Source organism: Cryptomeria japonica, chromosome 8, assembly GCF_030272615.1.
Source record: "Cryptomeria japonica chromosome 8, Sugi_1.0, whole genome shotgun sequence".
Classification (NCBI taxonomy): Eukaryota; Viridiplantae; Streptophyta; class Pinopsida; order Cupressales; family Cupressaceae; genus Cryptomeria; species Cryptomeria japonica.
This window is the reverse complement of record NC_081412.1, coordinates 721,266,845-721,278,856: the sequence shown is the minus strand read 5'-3', so window position 1 is coordinate 721,278,856 and position 12,012 is coordinate 721,266,845. Positions and strand designations below refer to the sequence as shown.

General features: G+C 37.9%; 1 protein-coding gene across 3 annotated transcripts in view; it reads left to right on the top strand.

The window, feature by feature from the left end:
* LOC131074214 (folylpolyglutamate synthase) overlaps positions 1-12,012 on the top strand; it is a 334,535-nt gene that overhangs the window by 72,462 nt on the left and 250,061 nt on the right. For all 3 annotated transcript variants that reach the window (XM_058010777.2, XM_058010776.2, XM_058010775.2), the window contains exon 3: positions 4,238-4,303. In XM_058010777.2, the coding sequence (XP_057866760.1) occupies positions 4,238-4,303 (66 nt within the window). The remainder of the gene's footprint in view (positions 1-4,237; positions 4,304-12,012) is intronic.

Sequence of the window (12,012 nt, the reverse complement as noted above, 5' to 3'; positions counted from 1 at the left end):
ACCCATCGATTTGGAGGACATCTTCTCACGTATAGATCAAGCTAAAGCCAAGGGGAAGAAAAAGCCCAAGGCATATTCCAGAATAACCAAAGATGAGCAAAGGAACTGTACTCTTCACATTGCCACCCCGCCTATAGACAAGTCAGCAAATCAAATTACACTGGCTGATTATAGCATCACGACTGTCCCCATCGGACAAGCCACTAAGGAACAAGAAAAGGAGGAATTCAGGGATTCAGTACAGAACATACTCAGGCAACTTGAAGAGATAACAACTGAAAAGAACATGTATCAAGCTCGTGCTGAGTAGGCCAAGGGGTACATTGATCAACTCTTGAGGCCATTACACACTGCTTCCGAATCCCACATTCCTCTGACGGCATTGGCACAAAGACTACAATAGAATTTGAAGGAGTATGGGATACTGCAAGGGCCGTCAGAGAATGGATACAAGGCATCAAAGGGAGGGGAGAACGAATCCTCGAAGAAGTAAAAGAAATGGCCCACCATCAAGAGACCACCCTGGTCAGACTATTGGAGGTAAAGAGGGAATCCCTTAGAATGCATGAAGTGGCTGCCACCACTCTTCCCCTCGTAAGAGCTCTCTTTTGGACCTAGGCTCAGATCCCCACACTCTCCGACATCCTGCACCCCCATGATATCGACATTTTCAAAGAATGGTACTGGACTATCACCATGAAGAATGACACGAGAAATCATTGATAAAGAACACGATGCATGCGAGACAATTCTGAAAACCATGCAAGAACTCGGCAAGACGATCCTCCGATCAATGGTCTCGGGATGGCAAAATGACCTGTCTGACGAAGTGATACAGCCGGACTGGGAGGAAAGACTAGGGACGGATAGGATCACCTATTCCGCTAGGGACCTAAGTTTTGCTGGTCAATTCCATTCAGACATGTTGTGCTTCGAGCGTAATCGTTCCAGCTGGAAAGATGGTCTGAAGCACGTAGACCAATACCTTGAAGGCATGTAGTATAAAATTCGTCATCCTCCTATGCCTCCATTCAGTTTGCTATTCCAATTGTGCCTCAGGTTCCAGGAATATGTTCGTGAGGAACGTACAGCAAGTCGGGACATTTGGCAAGAATATTTGCACGGCGAGGATAAATTCTTGGAAAAGGGATGTGAAGCTGAAAAGAAAAAAGTGCTCTCCTAAAGTGCTTTTTTTCCTTTTGATTTTGAAAAGTGCACTTTTTGGCCAAAGGGTCATATTTGACTTCCAAGTCAACTAAATGTAAAACTTTATGTGTGTGCACTTTTGGATTATTTTGGATAAGTTTCAATTACCTTTTGGGTAGTTATTGCTCCCTTTGGGGTAGTTGTTGATATTTACCCTCCATTTATGGGTATGGGTACTCTTTTGTAAGGATGAATTTGGGCCTTTTGTTTAGATTAGATCTTGGTCATTCATCCATTTTTGAAGCCTATTTAAGGGATTGCTTTTCACTCATTTTGTAAGAAGTTCATGGATTGTTGCTAAAGCTCTGGCGAAATTTACAGGATTTAATGCAAAGTTAAGACTGTTTCAAGTTTCCTTGTTTCAAGTTTCCTTGTGAGTGCATGGTCTCCTTGTTCATTAATTTAGAATTTTCAGTTATGTTTCCTTCCTTTATATAGCATTTTCTAAGTAAACACCTGATAGAATCCTCGCTGTTCATACCATTAGGGAATGGCTGATTGTCTTTCCTTCTGCATGGTTAATTTGAACCCTTCATATTCTTAGTTCGGTTATTGAATGCTCACTGAATGAAGGTTAAAGTTTTGATGTTGTATTTAATAGCATGAAAACTTAGTTTTCCCTTGAAGATCGCACTAGATTGATGCAAGTATTGTGCTTAAATGGCTGGTAATGCTTAATCTAGTTATTTGTAGGTGTCTGTCTGTTTACTGAATCTGCTATCTTAGTTAAATAATTTATTTTTTCTGTACCTCTCTCTCTCCCTATCCCTCTTTTTTCCTTTTTTTACCAAGAGAATCCGCAGTCCTGCTGAAAACAGTATCAACCCACCTTAAACCATTTGATAAGAAAGACTATTAAAGTTCTAGGGAACTCATCCAACAATTGCCTATTTTATTGTAAGTCCCCTTGTGTTTCCAGCAAAAAAAAACACATCATACCACTGAGTAATCCCGCAGTCAAGACCTGGCAAATGAAACCTTGAGGTTGTCCCCTTTGATCAAACGTGAGAAACAGCATTAGGGATTTCCTTATCTCAAGAGAGGATAGGATACTCAGCGAGTACATTCTATTCTGCGTTGGCCGTATGGAGTTTGCAGCAATGCGATTTCAGACACGTCAACAGAACTCAGTTTGCTGCTTTGTGAAGAATCGCCAACCTTTGCTAATGAAAAATCACCGGTCCTTTGTGAATAATATCGCTGCTCCTGCTGGTAAATGAAGATCACTGTGATTTGATGGCTGATTAAATTTGCTGCTTCTTTGTAAGATACCTGCTGATTGAAAGAGTTGAATCTTTTTGCAAGTGTTGGTTGATCAAATGCAATGATCAACTATCATTTACATTCGATGTAAGGGTGCAACTCTTGATTGATCAGGCCGACTTGTTTCATTTTATTTAATTTTTATTTGCGATTTCAAACTCCAATGCAAGAAAGCCAACTTGCTTTGCCTTTTAAAATTTTGAAATAAAATGTTTATCAAAAGTGGGCCCCTCCTCATATTTAGCACTACCATTTTGCTGCTACCACCGAACTTGGGATAGAACTTAAGTTTTTATGGAAAAAGTTCGGTGAAAGGAAGACATCTAGGAACAAGATTTATTCCAAAATCTTATGCAGATACCAAACTTTGTAAGGTGGAGGTTGAAGTTCAGTGTTAACCTCGGTGATAGGATAGGTTTAAGGAACAATGTTTAATCTGCTTTTAACTGCCACCACCGAGTTTTGGGAGAAAAGCATCAAAATCAAGTTTTCAGCCAACATTTTGGGCCTTTACAAACTTAGTTCCTTTCTATTTTAGGATCAAATTTTGCCTTTGGCGGCCTTTCCTCCTTTTCTTCATTTACTGAGTTCCTGTCATGCTCAAACTTCACCCTATGCCACATACACCCTAGATCTATCCCTTCTCATTCTAACAACCGGCAGAGCAAGCAAAAGAAAGGGGGGTCCCTGTCAGAAACGGGGAGTGTGTGCACAGCACAACACACATGAAGATTAATTAATTTCAACTTTGCATTAAATGCAGATTTTAATATTGTAGTAGTCCATTGTTGGTATCTCTCCAATTGATCGCATAAATGAGAACAAACCTTTAATTTAAATTCATTGGTTAGAGATTGAAAATCTCCCAACAATTTACACTGTACAGGGTTGTATGTCTCTTAAAGTTTGGATTGTGAAAAACTATCCTAATATGATTGTGACAACTAAGGGATTATACTTTACTAGATTAGGTTTATGAACTAGAATAATTTGTCAAGGGTTGTGTTATGCATAGAACTCTCATCATAGATAAAACTAGATCTCTTTAAGAGGTAAAATTATATGTGCTTCAAAATCTTGTTCTCACGTAATACGACTTATGTAATAGGAAAAGGAAGAGACGATATTTTATGAATCTGTAGAGGGTATGGGTGAAGACAAATGAGGAACACTGTCTTTGCCTTTGTCAGAGTGAAATATAAAACATAAATAAAAGTCAAAGAAAATGTCATTTAACTCACATTACTTCCCAACTAGTTGACATTTACTCATAATATTTACATATGAATATTATTACAAGATCCTATTTTTGTTCTTCATTATGCACTCCAATATCCTTTCACAAATAACTAAAAGGTTAGATACATGGCTGACAGCATAAAGATTTTATTGAGACATTTAAATTGAAGGCAGAAAACCTTTTTTACTTCAGAAGAATGCAAAAAGGATTATTTAGTATTTAGTATGGACATGAACTCAATTTATTCATAATATTGATACTTGAATGACATGCACAATAATTTTGAGTTTACATGACAAAATGTTATATATCCAAAGAAGGGAATTTTGGCTTGGATGAACTTTTGCTGCGTTCTATCCTGTTTCAAACTTCAAAATAAATGGCTTTGAATTTCAAAACATTGATATAAACTTGAACATCACATGCTGTTTCTAACACACTGTTAATTTAATCTGAAGTTATCATGCATGCATATCAGCATGTTGGAATTTTAAAACAATGAGAAATTTATGTCATTTGTTTTCACAGATACTAGACCTGGAAGAATCGTTATCACGACTAAATGTTATCCATGTTGCTGGAACTAAAGGAAAGGTAATCCTATTTTTCATATGTTTCTTGTGCACCTAACACTTCTTTAGATCCAACATGAGGAACATTTGAATAAATGTTGAATATTGCAGGTGAAAGTTGCTTTTCTTGTTTCACTCATTAGAATCTTACAGCTTTTACTTTCATGATGAGAATATTTTGCCTGCAAGCTGAATGCATATTACTGTGCTACTCAAAGGGTGTGTGCACGCGTGTGCTTGTGTTTGGACTTTTGGACTACACAATGTTATAAATCATTCTCTGTGTTACACTCCATGTAGGTCTTGTTTCATATTCCTCTCTTGAGTGCAACTAAATATTTCCTGTCTAGGTTTTAAAAATAAGCCTAACTTACGAATCATATTTAGCTTTTTAATTCCAAGAAAAGGAAAACGAATGATATAAAAGTCGATTGCAAGGATACAATTATGTATTGTTTGATTTTAAGCTTAGTTTAAACTTTCTAGAACTGCATACACAAACTAAAAAGGTTGGATTTGATTGTTTGTTAGTAGGAAATTAATCGATTTCCAGAATTAACCATCTAAACATCAGTAGAAAAGATCTTCGAGTTAGATAAATTTTTTAGTTTGGTTTTTCATTTCCAATTTATTTATGGTGGTAGTTTGACTGGCATGTTTTCAGGAAAATATTGCTGTGTTACAGAATAAAAGTTAATGTTTTAGCTGATTTTTGGGGTTTTGTCTGTTCCATGATTTCTTAATGAATATGATATATTAGTAGTTAGGCTTTCTAATTAATTTCTTTAGTGTTGGACAATAGAGGTGGTAAAAGGTTATTGTAGTCACTGTTAAGCTCGAACTTTCCATCATTTTGAAATCGAAAGAAATTGTTTCTAGAATGTTGGCTACATCTAATATTATTGACTGACCTACTTACACATCTCCATACAACCAAAAATACAAGACAATGGTAATTTCTATAATAAAACATCTACCCAAATCCTACTATGTAATTAATCAAAACCCAGTGTCTATAGGATGGATAAAGACCATCACTTCACCATGAACATGAGCATCCCTTGATGCTTGTTGCCACTAAGGGATTGCCAATCTGGGAATCGAATAATTTTATTTTTACCATATTGCCCAAAATATCATTTATATAAAGTTATAAACATCAATCACAAATGTAATAGTACTCTTATAACCTAAGCTAACTTTTAATTCACATACCTTTAAGAGATGACTTCCAAACATCCAAACAATAGGGAAAATTTACAATCATCATCAAATCGATCCTTTAAGTATATAAATAGGATGATTTATAGGCATCCACAATTTTTGCTGGTTACACATCCTTTAAGAGCCCAGCAATTTTTTCCCCACGTGACTATTTACAGGATCGTACCTTCAGAGAGACGTCTAATACTCACCTCCCAATCAATCAATATTCGTCATGTATGATTCATAGACATCTACATTGCCAAGAAAATTTATAGGCATCATAATTGGAGTCTAAGCTTAAAAAAGTACACCTAAGTTGCTGGTTTTGGTATGGGAACAGATATGGGATGGGCGTTCAAGTAGGCTGTTATTGCTTTTTCCCTTCTAGTTACAGGTATATATTCAAAAACCATGAAATATTAATAATTTTAGATTTTATTTATTGAAGCTACTTAGATTACCGATTAGAAGTTACTTTGATGACATACACAAGTTACAATGATCAGATGAGCAAAAATACAACTTGAGTTGAAGGAAACAACATCTTGAAATATATAAATGTTCTTCAATGTTTAGGTGTACAAAACTCACAGATCACGATATCTATGGCATTAAAAATAAAACTCACATGGAAGAGTCATGAATTATGGTAGGGAGTAGCTTGCATCACTTGACTCAACATCACTAGCTCTATGTGGAGTCTTGTGCATGTATCAAGAACAAATTTGCAAACTCTACTACAACCATAGGAGCATTACTTAGGGAAAGGATTGATTGTACAAACCAAAAGTATCAATATTCAATTACTTGTGATTTAGTTAGGAAAAAGTCAAAGAACAAAAAAAAATGCCTTTCCATCTTGGTTGACCCAAAACATTTTTAACATTTTGGTTTTCAAAACTAGTGTGGAGGTTTGGGGGTGGCAACACTCAATGGGGTTGCCGGGTAGCACTGCTCATAGGGGTCTAGGGGTAATGCCTCTAGTGGGGTTGAGGGGAAGCACCCCTCATAGGGTTTGGGGCTAGTGCCCTTGGTGTGGGGTGGGCTTGAGGGGTGGAGCCTCCATTGCCAAGTCAAAATTAAAGCCTTTGAGACCACACAAACCTTCATGGTGCATGCCATTTTTCATAATTTTGTGGCTTTTAACCAAGCTCCAAGAGTCCTCTAAATCCATTTAAATTTTTTCAATTTTTTCATTTCCTTGTTAAATCACCAACATTTACTATGAATACAAAAGTTTCTATAAACACTTGCATTGTTGCAAAATGAAAGAGACATACTTTACATCAAATTGATTTAGTATTTTAGGTTTTCAATAATGTATTAGGGTTGAAATGTTTTTTTAATTCTTTATAAATATGGATTAGATAGTTTATTGACATTTTTTAATTAAAAAAGTGTTTTTTTGACTATGGGTTTTGTTGAGTATGACTCAAGTTTGGCTAGGGCACAACCTTGCCGCTCTAGGTATCCTTTGGGTGCTTCTTTATTGTCTTGTGTGTATACTAGGCCTGCTCTTACTCTCGCACCTATTCGGTCTCGTACTAGGTCCAATTTTTCCTTTTTTCAATAACACAAAAGTACATTATTTATGATAGAATAGTTCAACAGTTATTGCAGTCAACTGTAGAGTTATGGAATGTCCCCTTTTCAAGCATAATTAGTTGGTGGACAATTAGCCTATTTTTTAAGTTTCTCGTAGGCTAATTGGTAAGTAAAAAGGAACTCCAAAGTTCTTGGAGAGCACAGGTTCAAATTACCAAAGTTGGTATTCATGGCAGTGAGCTTAGTTGGTGGTGTGGATCATCATGACACTTTTTAGAATTGTTTTCCAACTTTTGTTGTGCTCTCCAAACTTCTTCGAGGAGCATACTATTTTTAGTAAGTCACCTAGTTGCTTCAGGTCATCATCCTATGATTCTAGTATCATGTTGGTATGATCAGATTATGATTTTTGTGCCATTTTAATTCTTTCCACAACTTGGGTCAATTATTGAATAGTTAATTAGTTATTTACTTGAGTTGTCTAATGTTGAAATGTTAAAAAAGGACAATTTAGTGGAATAGCTTGTTTTAAAGGTGTTAAGTTGTTTTTTCAAGTTGGATGCCTAAGGAAAGGGGCCTTTTTGCACATTGAAATACTATTAATCCTTTTGAAAGGTCATTTTGGAGAATAATGAAATTATTATTTCAAAATAATGAATATTTTCCTCTAGAAATGATACAGAGTGGTGGGGTTTAAGTTCACAACCATGTAAGCATATCAATACTAAGTAGGCATATTTCACAACACTGGGCTCAAAGACTCAATCATGTAACCATGTAGAACACTTCTCCTTTCCATGACAACCTTCTTGACACTTGAATGTCTCAGAATGAATAAGGATTCTCATAAGGTTTGTTTCAAAACACCCCATCACCATGACACTTACCAAACTCCATGCTTTCCCTTCACAAGGACACCTTTCCTTATAGGTTACAAGTAGCAAATAAGGCTTTAATGTTCACAAGACTCAACCAACACTAGGAACACCTTAGATCCACACAATCACAACATTTCAACACCTTAGCTACTCCCACAAACACTGATATCTCTATTTGTCATAATTTCCACATAATCTGTCCTAGTTTCTAGTAGTCGTGCCCAGAGACAAAATCTGACATATCTTGTAATATCCCACTAATTTTTTTTTGATTTTTCAGGCCAATAACAATTCATCCACAACAAATAACCCGTTAAGGTTAGAGGAATAAACAAAACAACTGAAAGGGAACCCTTCCACCTTTTGTTCACCGAGAGCCCAGACTGGGAGGATGAGAGCATACGGTGTTCCGGGGATCGTCAGCATCAATAATCAAACTGAAAATTACAATGCATGGGCAGCAAGCCAGCCCCTTCTGCTTATCCAGTAGGATAGAAACTAAACTCTTGGCGGTGAACCGACCAAGGAAAATTACAAGAAATTAAAGTTCAATCACTCTACCGCATATTTCAGCGGGAGGACATTACATTAAACAATCACTCTACCACATATTTCAGCGGGAGGACCATAGTATTGAACTTATCACTCGACCACTTATTCAGCGGGAGGACTGATTACAAAAACTGAATTACAAAACTTAGAAGGCGGCAAGCCAGCCTCTTCCACTTATGCAGTGAGGATTACAAATGAAAGCAAATAGAATGGGATGATCAGTACTACTGAAACAACCTTACAATATAGAGATGAGATGAGAAGATTAAATGCAGATTTCAACAACAATACTGCAATTTTCTGTTACACTGATCTGCAGGCTGAAAGTACAGTTTCAGCAGCCCATGGAAATATCAAAACACTCATAACTCACTCAATTTTTACCTGAATTGATTCAAACCAATCCCAATCCCACCGTACATCCAATGCAATGACAACTAATCAAAGCCACAACCCAAACAAGCCCATTTTTATTTTGCACGCATCCCAATGCAACACAGAAAACCCACGCCTAGACTAGGAATTTCGATTTTGCATAATAAATTCAAAACTTAAACAAACATGCTATAAACTTACAAAGTTTATTGCCAGTGCTGGGAAGGAAGATAGGAATGATACCCATAACTGTCAGTCGCTCCAGCAGAGAGGTGTGAGCAAAAATGTGCTTCAGCCACAGGCGAAACCAGCAAGTTTCCAGAATCACTTCAACTCCAAAATGTCTATGGCAAACTCTGAGAATGTAGAAGAATACAATGCACAACTAGGTACTGTATTTCAAGTATGAAACCGGGTAGCACTAGGGAGACGCACTCCGAAGCCTCAAGTTCTGTCGCCAATCCGGCAGCATAACATTACAAATTTTCAAGATAATGCAAATGGGAGCCCAAGCCTCATATTTATAACTTCACTCTTCAAATTCAAATGACATTCCTCCAAATTCCACGCCTTGCATTTGAATTTCATTCCACTACATGTGGACCCAAGTGTAGTGCCACATTCTCCTAAGTCAAAACTCACGCCCAAGAAGGGGGAGGACCCACGTTAAACACTTAGGCAAATAATGGCGATGCAAAAGTGAAATAATATTCTTCTAAAATATTTCTCATCCCATAGTACACCTGAATTTCGCCAAACTTAGGATAAAATAGCCATTAATCCCAAATTTAATAAACCAGTAGCCAATAAATAGATTAATTAAATATTAACCTTAGGATAAGGAAATAATATTTAATTATGTCGCAAATGTCTCCCGTACTAATTATTATCACAACCAGGATGAAACTGAGCCTAGACGACCACAGAACTGCTGCAGAATCAGAACCCTGTCTACAGCCAAAAATAGAATTGTGCCACACAACCACTTACTAAAAATAGCAAGTCAGGAATTAATGCTCAGAAAAACATGATCATCGCGACTAGAGGCAAAACAAGGAGAACTCAGTAGGACAGTAACACCAGAATGGTCATTCCCTGACTTACTAAAAATAGTAAGTCCTCATTTCATCAAGGCTAGACCCTCATTCCTCATTCCACCTAGCCTACGGGTCTCAAGAATAGGCTAATGGACCACTGAAAGAGCATCAATGAGACGGGGACATTACGTATCTTTAGTCACAGTCCGGATATCCATCAAAGGGAAATGGTTTTGAATACCCTTTTGGGAGACACAACATATATCCAATCTGATCATACAACTCCTTTGGAACGTTTGACTCAAATTTGGAATGATTTCACATAGCCTAGGTCTAAAAAGTGCAGAGAAAGGGTTTTTTGAGCATAATTTTCAGTACAGGGCTCATATCAGAAACCTAAAACCATTTTTAGATACTTATTTGGGCTTTATACAACATATGTCAAAATTGGATAGGGTTTCGTCATAATATAACCCTAGAAAATGGACTGCTACGCTGGAAAAACCTAGTTTCTGAATTGGGTAATGTTGTGACCTTTTTCACACATCGCCCCATTGCAAATGGGGACTCTCGCTTTTCCTCCTTTCTAGGGTTTTGTTAGTGTCCTATGACCTTCCGCTACAGTTTCACCAAGCCTTGTCCAGTTTTGAGCATTTCAGGTCCTGACGATTGAAAGTTAGTTTTTGCAAATTATGTGATTCCGAAATACGAACACCTCCAAAGTGCTTAGAAAGGCCAAAGGACGAAGATCACAATTGATTTGGACGAATTTGGACAACTTTCTATTTAGAAAGTTTGCTTTTTTGCTTTTTCCTATTTTTTAGGAAGTTTGGTTTTTGGCATTTTTAGCCCAATCCTCGGTGTGGCTATTTTTAGAAAGTTTTTCCTAGATTTTAGGAATCCTTGCTTTTTGCTTTTTTCGGGATGCGAACCTAGGGTTTACACTTACACCACTGACCAGCTTCGACCGGGACTCAAAAATTCCAAGTTTTGACCTAAAAAGCTAAATCCCTAGATTTTAGGCTTTTTGCTTTTTCCAGGATGCGAACCTAGGGTTTACACTTACACCATTGACTAGCTTCGACCGAGACTCAAAAATTCTAAGTTTTGACCTAAAAAGCTAAATCCCTAGATTTTAGGCTTTTTGCTTTTTCGTGATGCGAACCTAGGGTTTACACTTACACCACTGACCAGCTTTGACTGGGACTCAAAAATTCCAAGTTTTGACCTAAAAAGCCAAATCCCTAGATTTTAGGGATCATACTGCTTCAAATGATCCACCTAGGCATGGATTTCAAATTTCAAGTTAATTCGGTTAAATTTGATTAAGCTGTGAAATTTTGAAATTTTTCTAAAAATTCTTCTAAGTCTGGCTAACAAAGGTTTTAAGGTATTGTTGCAAGTTCAAACTCCGCGATGATGCGGGAAGCCATGAAGAGAAGACCCTCTAGAAGTCTGCCATGTGTTGAAGAGGCCATGATTTCCAACACTCCAAAGTCCACCATTGTCTTGGAGAAGCCTTGGGAGTGGTCTTCAAAGTCCGCCCAAGCTAGAGGACTCACCAAAGTCCGCCCAAGGGGTGCAATCAAAAGTCTGCCATGTGTGTGGGGCGCCTAATGGTAAAGTTTAGAGTCCGCCCAAGGGAAGAATGCGTTCTAAACTCCGCCTAGGACATGTGGAACACCTTCCAAAGTCCGCCATACATGTTGGGAAGTCTTGAGGAGCCTTGCTAGAAGTCCGCCCATGAAGGAGGCCCTCTAAAGTCCGCCCTAGGCCTCCAAGTCTTGATGAGAGGTCATCTAGAAGTCTGTCATAGGTGAGGAAGACTAAGGGGAGGGAACTCAAAACTCCACCTTCCTTGGTGCCACCCCTAAAGGCCGCTCTACCCTAGCAAGATGAGGGTGATCTCATCAAAGTCAAGATGAGGGCGATCTCATCAAAGTCCACCCATGCTGGAGATGTCTTAGAAGTCCACCTAGGGGATGTGTTCAAAGTCCGCCCAAGATCTTCAAATGGTGGAGGTGCCACCAAACTCCGCCCTAGGCCATGTGAAGTCATCAAAGTCCGCCCAAGGTGCAAAGTTAATGTTGAAAACCCCTCAAAGTCCGCCATAGGGGGTGTGTTCTAAAGTCCGCCCT